General features: G+C 38.5%; 1 protein-coding gene across 1 annotated transcript; it reads right to left on the bottom strand.

The window, feature by feature from the left end:
* Window positions 1-1,331: 1,331 nt before the first annotated feature.
* snw1 (SNW domain containing 1) lies at window positions 1,332-7,111 on the bottom strand. The gene is made up of 14 exons (XM_086061880.1): window positions 6,995-7,111; window positions 6,522-6,675; window positions 6,277-6,438; window positions 6,069-6,164; window positions 5,763-5,869; window positions 5,401-5,505; window positions 5,255-5,324; window positions 5,072-5,137; window positions 4,870-4,986; window positions 3,966-4,107; window positions 3,749-3,851; window positions 3,553-3,670; window positions 3,232-3,395; window positions 1,332-1,975 (listed from the first exon to the last, which is right to left on the bottom strand). Exons 1-14 carry the CDS (start codon window positions 7,006-7,008, stop codon window positions 1,783-1,785), a joined length of 1,611 nt encoding a protein of 536 aa, XP_085918006.1. The 5' UTR covers window positions 7,009-7,111; the 3' UTR covers window positions 1,332-1,782.
* Window positions 7,112-21,760: the final 14,649 nt, after the last annotated feature.

The raw sequence follows: 21,760 nt of genomic DNA, 5'->3' as shown, positions 1-21,760 counted from the left end.
ATTCCTCCCCATCTAAAACTAAAAGCTTACCTGTACATTTACATGCACTTAAATATATTTGTGAAATAGCTCATTTTTAAAATTCGGACTATTATTTGCATTTTGTTGCACTGTACAGTTAATGACAGTGTAAAGACTATCTAGGGCTATTCTATTCAAAATGCTCGAAACAATGAAACAGCGAGGTGCAATGTCATTGCTAATTTTCCATAAAGCCGAGTGTGCTTCAGCTTGCAGTCTTTTAATTCAAGACAAACGTCATGAAGTCAGATCCCTCTCTCAACTTTAGGACCATTTATCAGCCGACTTATTGCTTTTCACTGCAAAGAGGGACAAAGGGGAAGTATCTCAAGAGACATCACAAAATAACAACGAAGCTATCCGGAGTACAGATGTGCTACGACGCAATATTGTTTATTATTTCTGGGCTTGTTTCCAGATAAGCAGCGATCTATCACGCCTTCTATCTGCAACCTGAGGATTCCATTGTGGCCCAACACAATATGTGCACAGCTGAACAAAAGCAATGCCAGGGAACCAATTTCCTCTTAGCGTCACGAATGAGCATCCCATTCATCAAATCATAAAGGCAGACAAGAGCTGAGTGGAAAGACATTATCAAGCTGTCCAAGTACTAACCACAGGAAGACAGGCTGGAGGGACAACACCTTTGCTGTTGTTTTCGTGATAGAAGTTTGGTTGATGGCCTTGCCAGCAGAAAGCCAATATTCCTCAGGATGAAGCCTGCATACTCTATGCCAACACGTCCCCTCTAATGATCCAATAGGGGTGTGATTCACTGAGATGGTGCATGCCACATTGATTTGTTTGTGCCAACATTTCTGCCAGGGATGACCTCTGTTGACCTATCCTCATCTCTTAATAGAAAAATATAAATATACTGTAGATAAAGACATATCTAAGAGATGAGAAATGTAATTGCTTAAACTAAGCACGTTTTTAAGTTTTAAAGGGATATTTGACTTGATTTTTCACTAACAATTAATACTTTTTAAAACTAATTTTGCCACTCGCGTTCGACTGAAGATAACATAACCCGTGCTCAGGAAACGGGTAACGACCAATCATGGCTCAGTTTACTGACCAAACCCAGAAAACAAGTGAGCCATGATTGGTCGTTACCTATTTCCTCAGCACAGGTGATGTCATCTTCAGTTGACAGCAAGTGGAAAAATGTGTTTTCAAAAGGTATTACTTGTACATGAAAAATAATGATTCTGGACAAAATACTAGCTTTTTACTGCTGAAAATGGCTGAACGAGTCAAGCGTCCCTTTAAGAAACCAGACTGTGCTGTCTATACCACAACCATGCTTTTGACACACTAAATGAAATTTATTCCAGAATTGTACAAGGATTACAAGGATGTTTTGCTTTCAAGCTTTGTGAACATAACTGCCATCAGACATAGGCAGACGGTAACATCTACATAGGCATCTTAAATATTACACAACAGACAAAAAACTAAATGTGTAGCAAAAAAATAACTTCAAGTTTTTTGGTTTTTTTTATTGTCTGTGTATGCGTGTAATCAAAACTAACCTACATCTATACACTTTTAGGACAGAAGCTCCCATATTACCTTCTGCACTTGAAACATTTGGTCGCAGTGTACAAAATAAGGGGGATTAAAAGCGTGATTTTCACACTGGCTGAAGAAAAAAGAAAAGAAAAAGACAACACCTGCTAGACAATAGTGTGGAATAACACACCTGTGAAGTATACCAAGTGTGCCGACAAACATCCCTATGACGATGTGCCCTCACTCCTTTCTGCGCTTTTTGTCGTGGTAGTCGTCCTTGGAGCGGCTGCTGGTGGACGCTCTCTTGGAGCCCCCGTGCTGCTTGGCTTCCTCCAAGAATTTGTCCAGACCGAAAGGATCCTCCTCAAACTGGACAGGCCCCTCGCGCCTCTGCCCGTGGTCAGCACCCGAAAACTCCTTGTCGGGAACAAACCTGAAATAAGGAGCCACAATTAGAGTCTATGACTTGATTTCACTTCACAAAATTTGTTGGCAGGAAGCATCTGCAGTCCGGTCAATGTACACTTTAAAGTTTTCAAACTAAACTTCTAAGCAAGCGATAGAATCAGAGCTTTGAAATATAATTGTCCCCTCTAAGCCCGTTTCTGCATGCCTGAGCTTATCAAATTAAACCATACCATGAGTTAAGCTCATCTGATAAAGCTACTCCCTTAAAATGAAAAATAAGTTTTGTAATTAGTGCGACTGCAGGAATTAGAGCATGTGTTATGCATATGCCACCAAACTAAATATGTACAGATGTGGATGTGTGACTTTTGGACTGATCACACTTTAATAAAATTATATTTATTTATAATTGTACCTGTATTTTAGGAGTGTCAAAATTACTGCATTAATTTTGAGTTAAAGTTCCTAACGCCACTAATTTTTTTTAACGCGCGATTAGTGACCGCCCCTTACTTGGAAAGCCTATACTGGGGGAATTCCAGTCGCAACGCAGCAGACACGACCTCGTCATAATAATAAACTTAATAATAATACATATATTTGTTGAGACTGGGGTCATGTTGTATTTTACAATTTTAAAAATCTGCAGTATTTTACAAGTTACTTCATATTAAAGATTAGATAGTTCTTATTATGAAAAGAAAAATGCACTGGGCTGTCACCAACGTCTTACAAATGCAATTATGCCATCTAGTGGCAAAAAAATTACCTCAACACAAATCAATATCCTACTCGTTTTTCCAGTGCAAAACATCCTTTGAATTTTAACAACATTTTATGAATTGTTATGAAATTACTGTATCAATGACTAAAAGACGCAGACACATTTCTATTGGCTTAAATTTTTTTTTCACTTTTATGCTAACAAGAGTATTAAAAACGTAGAAAACCATTTTATTATACATTTAGAGCGTATATCAAATTTGTGATTAATCGTGAGTTAACTATGGAAGTCGTGATTAATCCCCTAATATATATATATATATATATATATATATATATTTTAATTGCAATTTCACTTATAAATAAATAGTAAATAAAACAACACATTTTTTGTGGTGCTGCAACAGATTAATGACCTTCCAACTGATTTCAACTGGGAATAATGATTTGATAAACAGGTAAATCAAGTTACGATTTTGATTATGGAACAAATGAAAGTCATAGTTCACATGACGTTTGCAAAACTAATGGCGCAATTTAAACATAATTTCCAAATACCTGTTGTTCTGCATGAGTGTGTCAAAATCATCAGCATAGGCGTCCTTGTCGATGGCTTTGCTGGGTCGGTAGATGTTGGAGGCCATGTCTCTGCTGCCGCGGAAAGGCTGGTCGTACACATTGTACGTCTCGTCCTCACCACCGGCAAAGCCGCTATCCATTCCCTGGGAAGACGATAAGGAAAGATTACTTAGGCTTAAAAAATAAAATGAAAACAGTGTCTTTCAAATTGACTCTAATATACTGGAAGACAGAGGAAAACCAATAATGGGACTGCAGTTAGAAACAGATGACTACTTGGTTAACAGTTTTGACACTCACTTTACTCTGGTTGAAAAGTCGCTGGTCGTACTGGGCCTCGCTGGTGGTGCGAGGGTTGGGCACACCCAGAGCGATGAGCTCACTAATGTCTCGGTCCTGGTCCCTCTGCAGTTTGGATCTGGAATCAAAAGTTGAACATGAATTTGTGATTGCGAGTGAAATCCAGAGTTTGCATAGAGACGAGTGAAGGGTCGACCTTTTATCAGGAGCTGCCCTGGAAATGTTTCTGTCGTGTTGTCTCTCCTTCCTTCTGTCGTGGCGGATCTCGTCGCGCTCCCTTGCCTCGCCGTCCTCGCCACCTTCATCCAACATAGGAGAGAAACAGAACATCTTGAAGAAAAAAAAGGGATTTGAACATATTTTAAAAGATCCAGAAATACAACTTGTGTGACCCTGATATATACACATCTTACCTTTGTCCCCGTGACTTTTAATTCCTGCTCTGCGATCTCGGGCCATTTGGGCTAACTCCCTGAGTTTCTCCTCTTTCTTTTCTTTCTCTTTCTGGGCCATCTTCTTCTCCACCTGGGCTCTCATCTCCACCGCCTCTCGGGCCTATAAACACAACCAAAAGTTCATGTAAACATTGCAAAGTTTTTTTCAGTTTTTTTTTTTTTATCATTTGTCATTTAACATCTCTATCAGTGGTTCTTAACTTTGTTGGAGGTACGAAAACACAACCAAAAGTTCATGTAAACATTGCAACGTTTTTTTTATATTTTTTTTTTATCATTAGTCATTTAACATCTCTATCGGTGGTTCTTAATTTTGTTGGAGGTACAAAAACCCAACTAGTTTCCTATGCCCATTCATCAAACCCTTCTTTCTTGAAAAATAAAAATTTAAAATTCAAGACATGGGTGTAGGGTTTCCTTTTCATCAAATCTGGCTCTCCAACATGAATTTGGAAAGCGTCGTGTTCTTGTGTGCCTATGCAGCTTTAGGAAGTGTTTCGGTTTTGCTAGATAGCTCATTGTACTGAACTAAAATAGCTAAAATCGATATTTATAGAGCACTTTAAAACCACCACCACTGTTTTCTTAAGATGGAACCCCGGAGCAGCAGATACAATGAAAACAGTCCCAGAATTTAACCCTGTGGAACACCCTATGTTTCGTTATACATATGAATTCACATTGCACATATTAGCCGAACCCCTGAGATTTACTGAACCGATTTTAAATAAGGTTGTAAACATAAAATAGGTGGACATATTCCCAAGTAAATGTTGAGCCAAATCTCTGAACCCAAATATACAACCATGACAGAATTGTCAGCATCCCAACCAATGATTTAAAGGGCCATGCATATAATTACTTTTCTATCAGCGATGTAGAGCGCCTCAGCCAGTTTGGCGAAGTTTTCATTGATGTGAACTGTTTGTAGCCCCCTGCCGTCAGCCGCCAGACGCTTGTCGAGAGGGATGGTGTAACCCTGGAACAAAGACAACAGTGACCGGTCACAAAGAAGCAGAGGGTGACATTTAATTAATAGAAATGTGAACTTGGTGGTACATTACCTTAGCGTTTTTCCAGTTGGAGATGCACGGAGGAATCTTCCACTCTTGCTGTTCCTTCACTGTCATCTAAAACCAAAAGAATGAAAGAAAAATTCGATATATATAAATTTTTTTAAATAGAGACTGACAATGATACCCAGCACTCACTGTTCTACAATCTCAAATAAGGAATCCCAACAGTACCTTTCTGCTTGGCGAATGCATGACAGGTGCTGGTGGTGACGGAGGTCCACGAGGAATCTTCTTATTGATCCTGTAACACATTCACTCTTAATCAAATTCTCTAAGGTTAAGCAGATTGTCCAAAAGCAGTCACTGGAGATGATTACTTAAAACGAGGCGGTTCCATTGGGTCTTTCTGCATTTCCACCATGCGGATGACTCTTTGTTTGGCTCCAGAGTTGAAAGCCACTCCTTGCTGGGACGGGGTGTACCTGATGGATAGACAGAAGTAGATTACTTTAACTTCCATACTAGAAAATGATCTATTTACATCATTATTATTATTGCACTCTTGCAGCTGCATACTGATGAGCAGTTAATAATGACATCGATATCTTTATGGTGTCTTTCTGTTTTCTGATTGGCCACCTAACAAAGTTTTGTGGGAATGTATATTTTTGATGCATTACACAATGTTTTAAAATGTGTGGAACATTCAGTGACTGTGATATGAGAATCGTTTTGATACCTGATGTACTGCGCTGGGGCTTGTTTGTCTGCTGCTCGCACAGGCATGGCAGCAGCAATCTTTTGTGATACCTGCTTGCTAAGGGCAGCACGAGTCTTCTCAGTAAGCTAAAAGGAGGACACACAAATCACATTAAAATCTCAATACACGTCAAATGTGTCATTTGATTATTTTAAAAGGAGTATAGTAGACATTATGACTTGACTACTGCATTAGCATTACACTAGCAGGTTCTAATGTACAAACTTGTCTTAGGTCGGTGTCATAAAAGTACAATTATATCCTTAAACAATTAACAAATTTTACCTCTTGAACAACTTCCTCATCAGGCTTCTGTAGTCCTGGGGTCTCTTCATTCATAACCTCTTTGGGAAGTAGATCTGTATATTTACTGAAGATCACCTATAATGACGAAAAAAGAACCAAAAATTACCATACTTACATTTTGCCCAAAAAAAAACAACATATTTTCATATTTGTGTTTGTATTTGAAGTTTGCATTATGTCTAGAGACCTTGTCCTTGTTTTGTCCTTGTCTTGCAATGGCATCGTATTTGACTTTTCCCTCCGCATCCACCTGCATGGTTAAGGCATTGGAGGTTTTCTTTTGCCGACCCATCTCCAGAGGAAACTGAGCCACATGGATCTCTGGAAAAGCTCCCCCATCTCCAAAGTCCTACAGAAAATACAACAAGTTAACACAGAGCAACCCTGAGCTTCCACAAACAGTATAGTATAAATATGCGTAGGTCTTCCTACCTCGAGAGCGCGAGGCACCCATCCATTTCTATGTCCGTAAGGTGGTGGTTCTCTTCGGGAAGCAACCAAGGCAGTTGAGAACGACTTCTGGGCACGAAGTCTGTCCTCTGCTTCAAGCTGGTCTTGTGACAGCTGAGTGGGCGCCGGTAAAAAGCTACACACAAAATAACGTATGTTATCCAAGTTAGCTGGATCATGTGTTAAAAATCTTGTTCATATAAATAATGAAATATTTACAAATATAGCAGTGCCGCGTCGGTAACTTATATCGCAAACATGATGGCCTGCTATGCTATCATTAGCTTCGCGACTGAAACAAAACTAACAGCAGTTCATAGGTGGGCACCATTGACGCATCGAATGACTTGAACATTTCGTACACGCTGAGTCGATTTGATACAGTACACGGAAAATGTCTTTAGTTCAAAATATCATCAACTAAACATACAAAAAGGCCTTGCCGCGATGCTTACCTCGTTAGAGCCATCTTGCTTTTGTTTTTCAGAGCAACTACATCCGCTTTCTTCTTCGTTGGTAGTTAATGTAGCAACTAGCATCCATTCAGTTGCAGCACTGACACTCGCTGGTGGAAGATGGCCACTACACTGTTACTCCATTTGGCGTGTGGGTTGTTTATCGCGGTGATTCCAGTTTCACTTAATTGTTTGAAAATTATTGATTCAAAATATATCTTTGTTTATCACGCCGTATCAGCGACGTATAGTGACAGGCAAAACAATAAAATGGTGTTCCATTAGACGGTATACATACAGTAAGAGTAAGGTATCCGCTTGTTGCAATTAATGCAACAAAGACTATAATCATGGCTTCCTGCAAATGTGTTTTGTGTTCGATTAGTAAGCCGAGATGTTACGCTGAGTATGCCACGTTGTGAGTGAATTGGGACAAAATCATAATTAGCTACTTCACTATTTATACTTTTTGTAAAAAAATAAAAAAATGTTTGGGATTGTACAATAAAAAAAATTCTGAAGAATGATGAGTGATGATTGATGCCTTGTTTTAATAAAGCTATTATATGATGTGATACCTGTTTGGAAAACTTGACATACACACAAAAAAAGCCATTTGCACACAAAGTAGTTCCTATTTGATTAACTTACATAACATACATATGTATGCTTGTATTGATAAGATTGATAATAATCGCTATTCATGTCGCATATTGTTGCAGTGGCAAATGGTGAGATTTTATTTTATTGTTTTAAAGGTCTTCAGTGGAGACTTCAGTAACCTCTTAACACCAAACACAACAGCTAAGACAGACACTATGAAGTGAAGACTAAGGACTGCAGGATATAAATTATTAACATTTTACCTAGGATATAAATGGTAGCTCGTGCTTCTGACAGTGTTTGGGCCAGCGGAGAAAACCTTGAAGGCCCTGACTGCATTCTACTGCCTAGCTTTAGCTAACATTTTGAACTGAGTAACAAAACAAACAAAAACCTAAATTAGCTAATGATAATAACTGTATATATATATATATATATATATATATATATATATATATATATATATATATATATATATATATATATATATATATATATATATATATATATATATATATATATATATATATATATATTTTTTTTTTTTTCATCTTTCTTGCATGTTTTTTTTTTCAAGATTAGGCAAAGGATTTTTGAACTCCAGAAGCTCATGTTTTTTAGGCACAAGACACAACACCTTTGCTATAACGCCTTACAAGACCTCAAGGCCTCAATCAATCAAGATTTTTGGTTGAATTTACCTCTGTAATTGAACGTTTTTATGTTGTCATCCATCATAGGTTGAAAAAAATGTAATGACAAAGTTGATAGAAGGTACAGATGTTTTTGTAAAAAAAAATAATAAAAATTGTAGGTTAATTGAAGACTCTGAATCAGGTGTGATTGGCTTGAAACCACTCCAGTGGACAACACGTTTTGCTTAATTTCATATGTAATTATACGGCAACTCATCCGTGACCCTCATGAGGACAAGCAGTATATAAAATGGATGGATGTTATGCACATTATCGATTTCTTCCACCATGCAGCTAATTTGTCAAATTTTAGAATAACTGCGACCTTTTCTCTTTAGTAAATATTTAACAGTAAATTTAAATTATTCATGTGGTGGGGAAAAAAAAAGGACATGTCAAGGTATATTATTCATTGTGCTGTGGTAGTGTCTTCACAGGACAATGAATCTAACTGTGGGGAATTACTTTTTACCCTTATTTAATAGCTGAAACTGTGGTTCTCACCCTCATTGTGACCGCTACTGTGTGTGGGCACGTATCGTAGGCGCACTCGAATCATGAATGAAATTAGATCTAGTCTTGGGGATTATCATCACCGGCATCATTTCCATCACGGTCTTCATTAATACATCTCTGCCTAAATGACATTGCCTTCCCTTTGTCTGCACCCACAGTAGCTTCACTTAAGAGGCATTAAGCGGTCTTAATACTATTTAACTTGCATGACTGATGGAGTGTTTTAAACACCTCGGGAAATGGAGTGCCATTTTCAGACTGATATGTTTTCTTTGGGATGAAGGTAGTCAACATTTTTGAAGTGATTATCTTATTTTGAAAAAGGGGAAGTCATCCCCCCAAAAATCTTTACAATATGTTGTATGTGCCCCCAAAAGTCTAAATATGACATTCTGATTAACATTGTGTTTGTAGACTATAAATTTAGTTTTCTGAGTTTGGTCATGTGACAAACTGAGCTATGATTGGTCATTATCTGAGCGTGTGATGTCATTTCCAGCCAACAGCAAGTGGCAAAATGGCTGCCATACCTTTGGTTAATTTGTATGTTTTGTTGTGGGGGAAAAATTAAACTTGAAACCTTTATTCAAATAATTTTTGATTGAAATTGACAAACTTGTAATGAACAAGCAATGTCATTTGATAATTAATGTCCTAATAATTAATAATATATTTGATAATTAATGCAGAATTATATTTAAAAAAAAACTCACAGAGCTAATTTAGGGTTATCATTTATGGTTATTTTATTTTTTATTTTTTCTATGGGATTCATGTAAATTAGATTGACTTGTATTTGAATTATTCATCTATGTTAAATGTTAATTATTATTATTATTTTTTTAAATGGCTGCTGCCATGAGATGTATAAAAACGGATGCATTTTGCTGCTTTATTCATATTCCACAAACTCAATATTAATTAGAATGCTGTGTTTTGACTAGAGGAGCTACATAGAACATAATATTGTAAAGAAAATGTTTGGGTTTACTTGCCGTTTAACCAACCAATCAATCAATTAATTAATAGATGAGTTTGATGCAGGTGAATGTAAAAGCTCTGATCTCAATCTTATCAAACTTTTTGTTTTAGTGTAAAATATTCCTGAGTGTCATGAAACATACATACCATAAAAGTCCAATTTGATGTTTAACCTAACCTACATTCCAATCTACACATTTTTGTCTTTCTGCTCACCCAATAAACACTTGAGCAGCCATTGTTGTCCCACTGCAAACACACCCACACGGCTTCATGATAAACTCATCAATTGCGTGAACTATGGAAATGAAACGAAACGTCACTTTTTTTTTGCCATTTCCATTGTTTCCAAAGCTAAGCTCTGTCAAAAATGATTCATGCCATGCTTATTAACAGGTAAGCACAGAGAAAAGGCGAGAAGAGCGAGCAGGAGCCTTGTAGCCACTCATGGGAATCAAATAGGAAATGAAAACAACTCCAAGTGGGCCAGCAGCCAGTTTCCAGGCTGGTGAAACCACATACACGTTCACATGCATAATATCCATAAACACCTCACATATACAAACTGAGCTAGTGGAGCGAACGCTTATTACAAGAGGCACGGCATGTTCAACCAAGTGATGCAATCCCACAGTGACACGTTCCTCATTACATGTCGCACTGCAGTCTTTCACCTGATGTGACGATCTCATAATGCTTCCTTACCACACGCGTGCTACATTTTTCTTTCCTGTCAAACATGGTTATGCGGCGAACATCAGAAGCTTTGCGCTATGCAGCTGTTCAGTTGTTTTTATACCAAGACCAAATGGAAATAAAGAAACAGACATGGAGCATTGCAGTATGCGATATTTGTCTTGTGTTGATCATTTTTTTGAAAATACAGACAATAAAAAAATATACAATACAACACCAACCAAGACGCGCTTGTGACAAAGTGCGTTTTTGTCCTTTAAACTCTCCCAAAAGTGTGATCAAAGCCAGGGTAAGAACTCTAATCCGGTGCTGCCGGACCAGAGACCCTCCTGGCTAGTATGACTCCTCTCTGCCAGCACTTGGTTGGAGTCCAGAGGAAGCAAACTAAACAAGGTCACTAAAAGTCAGGGACAATTTTTACTATCAAAATAAACTGCTGGCTCCGCAAATAAAATAGGGTCAGGAACTGTACGTGCTGAGCAATATTTGAGTTAAACAACAGCAACAAAAATCTACTTTTCCTTTTTGAATAGCTACTATTGATATATGCTTTCATCAAACTGCCCCGTGAATCTGGTGATAAGGGGAGGAGCCTGCTTGAACAGACTAGTCGACTTTACTGTATTGACATTTAGTGCCAGAAGTCAACTAATCGTGTCTTTTACATATCTTGGCCATTTTTTAAAGACTAATAAGGAGACACAGGCTTCATACGTCAGCACAGGTCTGAGAGTAAAATAAGCGGGTTGTAGGTGGGAACAGCAGCTAACTCGGGAGTTTCAGCTAGACCGATCTCTGTTAGTCTTAAAAGATTTATTACCAGCGGGACCTTGGGACTAGAGGTAAAGAGAAAGGGCAGCGTCGCAAAAGTGAAGCTCCATCTTCATTGTCAAATGTTATGCGTGGACAACAACTGTGTGCTAACAAAAACATTATTCATCATTGAATTTGTATGATACGGCACGCACAACTTTACGTAAGTACAATGACGTCAGTGTACTTACGGAATACAAATATGGAACTAGTTTAGCAAAAGTCAGAATAGTAGCATACAAAAAGCAAATGTATAATAGAAACAACAACTTGCCGAATTTCTTTGAGCCTGTCTATGAAGTTCCTCTTACAACACACAAATGTCCCACAACATCAGCTCTTAAAGGAAAATTTGTGTTATTTAGTGCCATCTAGTGGTGACCTAACAGGATGCAAAAATTTTGAAGTACGCAAACTGCCTCAAAATCACACAAAGCTTCCACCAATTATTATTTGGAGCAAGCATCCTGGCGAGCAGAAGCTAGCGCGAGCGGCAAACAAGAGTAGCGAGCAAGAACTTGCTTGAGCGGCTAACAAAGAGTGGCTAACCAGGGCGTTTAGTGGGAGAAGCTAAAAAAAGCTAGCGAGGGCAAAGCAGAGGGAGAGAAGTGGCGGGAGCCCGAATCATGGGACTCAGCGACGACTGCCTGTAGGCCCCAGCTATCAACCCATTGGGTCCGACACTAGCTGCAAGCACCACCAGAGGCTAACTGCATAAGCGAAGTTCTTCTCCTTCGGGGATCCACAGCAGAAAGATGGCAACAAAACATGTCAGCCTAAGGTGCAGCACGACCTATGTCATATAATTAGCGCCTACAACTATATAAAAAATGTATGTGGATGTAATAGAACATATTTTTTCAGATTATTGAAATGAATGTGTTTTATTATTTATATAAATGATTAGTTCACCATTTAGATGACGCTAAATAATACACAGTCCATTCAAAGTGAAACATGTTGAGTTATATTTTTGTTTTTACTCATATTTATGATGGTCTGTCAAAATATGTGTGTACATGAAACCATGCCGCAACAAAAGTTTGGGGATTTCTGTAGTGCAATGGAAGAAAACAAAAATCAATGAAGTCGTTGACTTGACTTTCAGCACAATAGCGGCAACTGAAAAAAACTGTTAGTCATTTGTTGGATTATTAACATTGTTTTTCTGTTTCAATATATATTCTTCAAAGTGTTTTTGATTTTAGTTAGATAAATACAACTGTTCCCCATATGTTAGTTAGACTGTGGTCTGTTTTCTTTCCCCCTAAGGAAGTGAGGTGTCTGACTTAATCTAAATAAGGGGTGTCTGAAAAGAAAAGGGCAGATATGCGGGAGTCTCTGGTGCGAAGCTGCTACAGAGTTCAATTGTTTATCTAGGAAGCCAATTATTTACCTCACATCTGTTAAGGACTGAAATAACTCAATGGGAGATGGCCTGATTGTATTTCGCTTTGCTGTCAAAGCAAGATCATAGTCTCTCTTTCATTCCTCGGGGGCTCTGCTCTATCTGGGTGTTTTACCCACGTCCTTTGAGTTGATCAAGACACCTCCTGAAGGGGGATGAAACTGGGGGATGTGTAGACTTTAAGACTCTTGTTTTGACAGGATGTGCCACATGGGTTGGGCTATGCCTGGAAGGGCAAAATGTACTTCTTATCAATAAAGGGGGTGGGAACTGTTAGGTATATATGGGTGAGTGTTGTTTGAGAATGTTACACTTCTAGGACCAGGGCTATTTTGAGCCGGGTTCTAGAGATGCCTTTCAGACTCTGAAATAAAGCTAGCAAAACTTCTCCACGAGACTTCAACTTTGAATTTTATTTGAACACGCAGAAATCAGAGAAATGATTTCCAACACATTCAACACTACTTGGAGTGCACAGTACTTCATTCACAAGACCTGTGTATGTGCCACAATGACACCCCACAAACACAAATATACATCCCCACAACCCCCACATCAACAACTTCACTAAGCAATCAAGTGAGTGCCACTTATCAGTAGCTAACCCTGTTAGCTAACGCTAATCTGTGCATTAAAGAAAAAAGACTCAATGTAGCTCTGCTCAAGGGGCGTCCCACGTATTGGGGATTTACTGTAGTAGCTTCTCCATGATAGTGCCAGAATGTTTTAGACATTGTAATCCGGTGTCCAGACTTCGGCTGTCCTTAAACGTTGCTCTGGATCTTCGCCCAGCCTAGCTGTCATGTCAGAGAAACTACAGGTGGAGGCGGACATTAATCATGAATTAATCCAACAGAGTTGGCTGGAAGTGCAGAAAGACTCACTCACTCAAAGACAAATTTTCAGAAATAGGCGGACACTCAATGAAAAGTCAATTTTATGTGTCTTTTAAATGAAGCTCATGGTGCTTTATAGGTCCTGTTTTGGCCACTAGATGGCAGAAACACATAAAAATGGCTTCTCTTATGGGCAGGCAATCTAAATCCATTCTGCTTTCACAAGATACCTGCCAGTATTTGCATATACAACACGGAATCCAATTTGCATGAAAAAGACACTGCATCATCTGCATGATGCTGTATCTTTGTATTCATGCGTATGCTCCTTTAGTGTGGGTGTGTTTGAGGTGCGAGCCTGTGTGAGAGCAGGAGAAAGCATTAGCAGTCTACGCTTGATAGAGCCAGCGCTGGCCGGTCGGGGCCGCTTTGCATCAGCAAGCGAGCTGTCTGACATATTATATTCACCTCTGGGTTTTGGATTTTATCCAACCCGAGTAATGGATTCAAGGTGGTTCGACACCATCAACGTGAGAGTTCAAATCGCTGGCCCAGAAGTGATTAATTAATTAACTTAAAATGGCTTTGTTGTCCTTTGAGAGCTTGATGTTAGGGTAAACACGCAGCCAAGCTTATTCAAATGCTCATACATGAACTTCACTTTGACGTAATTACTCGGGCCTGCCGCATGTGCTTACAGTAGATAAAGCTCGTTTCATGTCGTGTTCATGCCTTTCAACACTACAAACCGCAGCTCTGAATTCTGCTGCGACCTTGAGAGAGGGAAAAAGGACGTCAAGGCATCGCAGGCAGGAGAAGCAACGTCACACACCTCCTAATCTCCGGAGGCTGTTTGCTCGATGAGGGATGCTGATAGCGAGCGTCGGTGATGTCTCCAGCAGCGCAGATACGAATCGCTCCAAATTTGAGTCCTCGAAGTCAGGCAAAGGATTTGAACACGACTTGGAGCGTTTGTAGTGCAACTTCATTTTCTGCTCCGTTTCACGTTCAATAAATGTAACGAGTTGGAGCAGTCTGTTGAACTACATTTTTGTTGTACCTGTCAATAGATCTGATTGGAAGTGTCGCTCACCTCACATTAGATAGAAACTGATGGAATGTTTACTCAAGGCAACTAATCCAATCACAGACAAACAGACAATAGCTGTATGCAAAGATTCCCGCCTGTCGCCTTTTGGAAGCTGCAGCCCCAAGCCACAACACGACTTTATTTTTTCTTTTTAGGTGGGGTGTGCACAAACCCCCTGTGCTTTCATCTCCATGCATACCTGAGGCGTCCCACCACCAAATCCCCAATTCTCTATTTAGAGCATCTAGTAAAAAAATAAAAATAAAAAATTGGGGGTTTTTTGAAAACTTTTGAGGACGACAACATCCGTGTTCACACACAACCTAGAAAAAGAACTGACAATGATGTAATGCAATGCCACGCTGTAAGGAAACAATGTTTGCATACATGACAACTGCATGTTCTTACAGGTTACATACAACCACCTTCTTATTAGCCTTAATAGGTCGCTTGTTGATTTCGAATTTTGATGTATGTAAATAGTAAGGCATTAAAATAATGCAACAACACACTAGTTGTTATGATTGCCTTTTTGGTTAGGTCATGGGGTCATTGTGTTATGATGTTAGTGTATTATGCATATGCAGTTACTATGTCCCCTATGATGAGTGATTAATGCTTATGCAGGTCAGGGGATCAATGTGCGATGGAAGTATTATACTTATGCAGTTACTATGTCTCTTATAAGTTATTATGTTGTTGCAGGTCAGGTGGTCATTGTTTTATGATGTTGGTGTATTATGCTTATGCAGTTACTATGTCCCTTATGATGAGTGATTATGCTTATGCAGGTCAGGGGGTCATTGTGTTGTGGCTGTATTATGCTTATATCGTTACTATGTCCCTTATTAGTGATTATGCCTTTGCAGGTCAGGGGGTCATTGTGTTATGATGTTGATGTATCATGTCTATGCAGTTACTATGTCCATTTTGATGAGTGATTATGCTTATACAGCTCGGGGGGTCGTTGTGTTATAATACATATGCTTATGCAGTTACTATGTCCCTTATGATGAGTGATTATGCTTTTGCAGGGCAGGGGGTCAATTGTGTTATGCATGTATTGTGCTTATGCAGTTACTATGTTCTTTATGATGATAATGCGACAATTATGTTGTATTAGCTTGTTGTATGCAGTTACTATGTTCCTTGATAATGTGATAATATACTCAGTTGCTATGCAATTGTGGAAATGTAAATTCTAATGATGTGTGGTTCGTTGTTACTCGTGAATGTTATGGTAATCCATGGTAATGTGTTGAAGACAATTCAACCTTCACAGTGTGAAAACTACAAGAATACATTTCATTTCACAACTGCAAAGGTAGCTTAGATGCAAAACAAACATGTTTCTACTTCTACATTATCTTTTTGTTCGGTTGAGGCAAAGCAACAAGTACACAGTAGTTCAAAATTTGAATATGAGAAAAACTGACTGTGGTTGTGTTGTATATTGTTTTGCCAAAATTGTGTACAGCCAGATGGAGAGAGCATACAGCGAAGCAAAGCATCTACCATCATAATGTGGGTCCATGTTTTAACATCAGAAATGTGTGGACTGCTTTTCTTTTGTTTGCTGCCAAGTCATTTACATTTCATTCCTAGTCAGACCCCAAATGGAACTGCCACAACTGTGTCACCCTTGGTTTGATCTCACTCTCAGTGGATTAGCAGCACTGTATGAAAGTAAATGGTAATAAGGATATTCCTGCATACAGTAACCCAAGCACTACCAATCTGGGCCCAGGTAACAGGGGACTGGGAAAGATCACAGCCCATGTATTTCATCACGTGGTTCACCACTGTGAAGTAGTCATGCGTGACAGAAAAATACAAGGCATGAAATTAGCTACTCCTGTGTGATTTGTCTCCATAGACGTCACTGGCTCCCTTCTGTAAATTGTGCAGCATTTCCATTACAAATGAGGTAGCAGATTAGATTTCATATTAGGGGTCAGCGCTGCTGAACTGTGGAAAGTCATATCAAATGTGGTAACACAATCGGAGACCTCATTATTATTATTATACAAATATCTGAATAATATGCGATGCATTTTAAATGAATTAACATAGTTGGAGTTGGTAAAACTGAACACTTTACTAAATGCAGAATACATGACTATATGGTTAAAGGAGGACAAAAGGGATGTATTATAATTTAGAATGCATCTGTATTCACCCAACTAAGTCATTTTTTGAAGACCTACATAACCAGCTGAGATTTGAAAATCATTCAGGATTTAGCCATTATTTACAAAAAGGACAAAAAAAGGCATGAGTCTCAAAACACTCAATTAGAAAGTCCAAACTAACAAACATAATTTAACGTGAGCAACAACCACAACATCTGAAGTAATCTAAAAGAAAACAAACAGTGAACCAAATACAAACAAGTTGACGAGACATGAATGGTAGACACAAGGACCAGGTTAACAAGAACAGGTGAAAATGAAAAAGGGCAAGACAAAACGTGGAAAACAAGTAGCCTACAACATTTTCGAGAGCAAATGTGGATGTAGAAGCCAAATATCTCATTAGTTTTTCAATATATGCTGCTGTTTTTTATTGACATAAAAAAGTGTACTACTACTACTAATAATAATAATTATTATTATTATTGTGGCTGCTTGTTTACGAAGAAAACATTAATCACGGTTAATTTGGTAATAATTAAAATTACGATTAGGACGATCATTTGTTTTTTGGTGCAAAACAAGATGTTTAAATGTAAAAATATTAAGACAAATACATTTATTTGAAAATACAATTATGCAAGTTAAAAAAAAAGGTGCAAATATATACTAATATACAACATATAGTTTATGATTATGCCAATTTTGTAATTGTGCAGTGTAATAATAATAATAATAATTCACATACCAGTAACCGCAAATTAAACCAAGAATGCTTGCCCACTAAAAAGATTTTTAAGCTACCAGCTAAACCTCAGAAAGTTTTGGGTGCATGTAACAGGTTGTACACTGAGCCTTGTTGAGACTACAACCAATAGAGTATACGCTTACCTTTAGCTGGTTCTCGAACACTCCTGATAAACTCCTGATAAACAGTCAACTGTTTCAAAACCATTGGATACATTGAAAAGTGATTTCCAGAAGAAAACCCTACAAAGGAAAAGTAAGGTGAAATCTCCTCTTAGAATAGTCGTTCCACGAACCTCTTGGCAGTTCAGGTATTGTTCTTGGAACCTGGCTTAAAAGTTAGCAGTGCGCTAGCTAGTAGCATACCAAAACACCCCCCCAAATAGCACATAGTGTTTAAAAGAAAAGCTAGAGCATATTGGGCAAAATGAATAGTCACTGCCTTCAGTGCGAAAACTGATCAAGAATGTATTAACCAGCGATACAAACAACAAACAAAGATCATGAGCAAGCGGTATAGAAAACTGATGGATTGATGCTTTGTCAAATGCCATCCATAACTATCACAACATACCAAACAAAAAAGCTCATGTCTTCAAGGATCATTTCCAGAATGTTCTTTGTCATTGCTTGTGATGTGATGATTCCACTGGCTTTCATCAGATGCGAACACAACCACTTTATGTTCCCATGTGACCTAAGCTCATCCTTGTCGTGTTCACAAAACTATGCGTGTGTCTTTTTGGGGAATAGAAGCCACTTGACATTGACTCAAGTGACCTAGATATCCTGCTGGATTGAAGTGTTTTTGGCAGAGTGAGCAGTGTTTCAAGGTTATAGCCAGAGATGCAGTGGAAGGTAAGGCAGCCTGTAATGAGTGTTTTCCTTTGGGATGGACGGTGACTTTGTACATGGCAGGTGATTTTTAGGCCTCGGGCTAGAGAGGAAGGATTATAGACCCTTCTGTCATATCGGAGTAAAGAATTTAGATTGATGCACCACACAGCACAAACTTCTCTTATGAATGTCTCTATCAATCTTTCATTCATTTGGCAAGTCCTAATCCCTTCTGCGTCGTTCTACTCAGACCTACATCTAAGCTTTCCATTTTTTCCTAAGCATAATGCAATATATAATACATGTCTGCGCTGAATTAATGCATGTAGTTATTGCTTCTGTGACTTCTTATATTCATATAACGTGGCAAATCCAGGTCCAGAAAGTAAAAACTCTGCCACAGTTTGGCTTTAGCACCTGATGCTAGCTAGTGTTGAATTATTAACATTGTTTTTCAGTTTCAATTTATATTTTAGCCATTTTGGATTTAGTTATAGCTGTGTAGCTCAATGAATAGTATTGTCTATTGTATTCTTATCTGTCTCTCTCATGAGAAAAGAAGGGCAACGGGTTTCTTTTCCATGTTATCTAGAAGGGAGTGTAGTCTAGTGCCGGTCGAAGTGAGACAGGCTGATGTATTATTGTTTTTCTCTAATCTGATTTATACCTATGGGAACTTGCTGATGGGAGTAGAAGGGGGATTTTCTTGTATTCACTGATTTGTAATAAAGGTACTGTGTGCTGGAGGAGGACACACTTTTGAACAGAACACTGCTTGGGTGACTTCAATTGTGTGATCAGAAGCTTCTGATAATGATACCTTTGCAAAGGGACTTCTTCACCAGAATCTCACCATTCAGTTAATTGAACACGCAAAGAGTAGAATACAAATATTGTCTACTCTAACACTAGCTAGCTAGCTCATATAGCAGGCAAACAAGCACCATGGGAGCTCGCTAGGGAGCTAGTTAGCTAGCACCTGGGGCTAAAGCCAAACTGTGGTAGGGTTTTTACTTTCTGCACCTGGATTTGCACCTCTGGTAATCAACCTTGACGTTCTGGCCTTAATAGGTATTAAAACACTTCAACAGACTCCACATTTGATGCTATAAGCGGCATTGCATGCTCATCCCTGTAATTAATGTCAGACCAGAAAGTTGCTCGAGAAAGACAGAGGGAAGAAAGAAGAGGAAATGAGCAGCTACAAAGCCTGATTACAAGGTTGGACCAAGTAGCTTGTTTGGGAGATAATGGAAGTAATACAAGAGTAGGTTTTTCCGGTTGGTTGGTAGGAAATAAATTGGTTGCTTCAGTCATCAGTTAGTGGTATACCTGACCCGGAAGCAGTAATGAACAGGACTGTAACAACAATATCTGTTCATAGTTAAACTAGGGTGACCAGACGTCCCGATTAAACGGAGATAGTCCCGGGTTTTAAGACTTGTGTTATAAGTCCCGGTGGGTTTCGCCAACCCATTGTTTATGCAGGTCCAGAGGTCCCGGGACCGAGCAAAAAAAGTTGAGAAATGGTAGGGCTGCGTTTAAAAAAATTAAATAATCGCTATCGAATCAATTTCCTTTTCCTTCATAATCATATCTTTTTCCCCACAAATTCTTAAGAAAATAGAATTTTAAAGGTAACATTTTTTGGGGGGATATTACTGTTTTCTTTTTCTGTGGTCTATCATGTTGGTGGCTTGGTTCACAGTTAGGCCCATGGTAAATTGTCATTCACGAAGATCAATATAGACAGAAAAGTTGGAAAGTCTTGAACATGGAGAAAAAAAATCAACGTGTGGCCACCGAAAAGATGGTGTCAACAAAAGTGAGATTACAGCCCTTACATTCGATGTTTGTTATTCTGACCCCTTTTAATGATAAGAGTCATGCAGCTGAGGTCAGTAAATGTACTGAACTGAAAATTCAGAATTGGTCTGTTTATTATGTTACAAAATCGTCTTCACAAAGGTTGAATCAAGTCAAGTGGACCGTTCTCGTTTGTTGAGGATTTTTCACATTTAATCCAAAAAGCTTCTCCAGTTCTAAATTATTAAAGTGTAGAGTCTCCTTACATATGTCTTTGGAGAGTTACTGTTATTGTTGCCCAGGAATGTCTGGTAAACAACCGTCATGCGACCACTCTTCCCGAGGACTGCCAATCCTGAGGAAGCTGTTGAGATTGTTATAAGCAGACGATAACCCAAACCGCCTCCTCTGTTCAGGGACTGCCTCTCAAGTTTGACTTATTTCACACCTCATTGAAAATCAGCGTTCCTCTCTATCAAGAATTTGGACATCTCAAAGGAATGCCCCGCCATTTTAAGATGCAAATGCTGATGAAAACTGCTGATTCTAAACCTTAAAGAATCTACTCTGCGATTTTAAGCCGTGCTTTTAAATTAACAACATTGCTGAATTGACTTCTCAGAAAGTTGTCATTTTGATTAAACAACATTTGTCTGAGTGGGTTTGAAATGATTTGTTATGTGATGTTTGGAGAAAATCTTTCAGAGTTTCTCTGACAAATAAGTCACGCAATAAGGGTCAGTAGTCAGTTTCTATCCAGTTGTTTTGAATTTTTAAAGCGAATTTACTGAAAATGCGCAAAACGGACATGCGACTTATGCCCGTTTCCATCTGTTCTTCTTTTGCGAATATTGAGAGGGGACTCCGCCGCTGTAGGTGGCGGTATACACCATAGTGAAGTGATCCACCAGTAATTAAAAAAAAGAAGAAGACCAGGAAGCGACTGCGCTGTGCTATGACGTCGTATGAGTTTTCTTTTGTAATTCTTGATGAACCTTAGTGTTTCTTTGCTGTTTTTCATCTAAAATTGCATTAAAATTCGCTTCTTTAATTAATAAAAAAAAAATCTGTTTTGTCGTCCCCCCCCAAACAAACATACCTTTACTTTATCGTTCGCCATTGCTTTGTGACTACAAACGTACGTATGATGTAATATCCTTTCAAAACGTGCGACATGTATGTTTCCATAGCAAAAATGTGCATTTTCCTTTTTTTGATACGCTTCAAAATCCACCCCCTTTATGCTTAAAAACTTTTTTTTTTAGAATTTTGGGCGCTTTTTTGAATTTCCAGCGTTTCCATTCAGTTTTATTCTTTTATTCGCATTTCTTGAAAATGTGAATAAAAATGGGTGGATGGAAACCCAACTAATGAGAAACACCTGGACAAGATACAGGTGGCTGAGGGAGTTGACTGGTTGACACAAGAGACCGGTTGACAAGCACAGGTGGACTCAATCAAACTTAACGAGAAAACTTAACTTGACAAAGAAAACATGACAACTAAAATCGAATCAAAACGTAACATGATATAAATACAATTTTTTTTTATTTAGTTTAATTTCCTACACAAACTATTGCAGTGTACTGAATACACTATTTCCATT

Source organism: Leptonotus elevatus, chromosome 18, assembly GCF_054856555.1.
Source record: "Leptonotus elevatus isolate MCC_2025b chromosome 18, RoL_Lele_1.0, whole genome shotgun sequence".
In the NCBI taxonomy this organism is placed as follows: domain Eukaryota; kingdom Metazoa; phylum Chordata; class Actinopteri; order Syngnathiformes; family Syngnathidae; genus Leptonotus; species Leptonotus elevatus.
Note: the sequence above shows the minus strand (reverse complement) of the source record. Positions and strands in the feature narration are given on the sequence as shown.

What these genes read in the sequence shown, in the direction of transcription:
- snw1 (XM_086061880.1), bottom strand. An exon ending in TAAAAGTCACGGGGACAAAG is followed by an intron (nt 3,852 to 3,965) that starts GTAAGATGTGTA and finishes TGTTGGATGAAG; the next exon opens with GTGGCGAGGACGGCGAGGCA. An exon ending in AGGGCAGCTCCTGATAAAAG is followed by an intron (nt 3,671 to 3,748) that starts GTCGACCCTTCA and finishes TTTTGATTCCAG; the next exon opens with ATCCAAACTGCAGAGGGACC.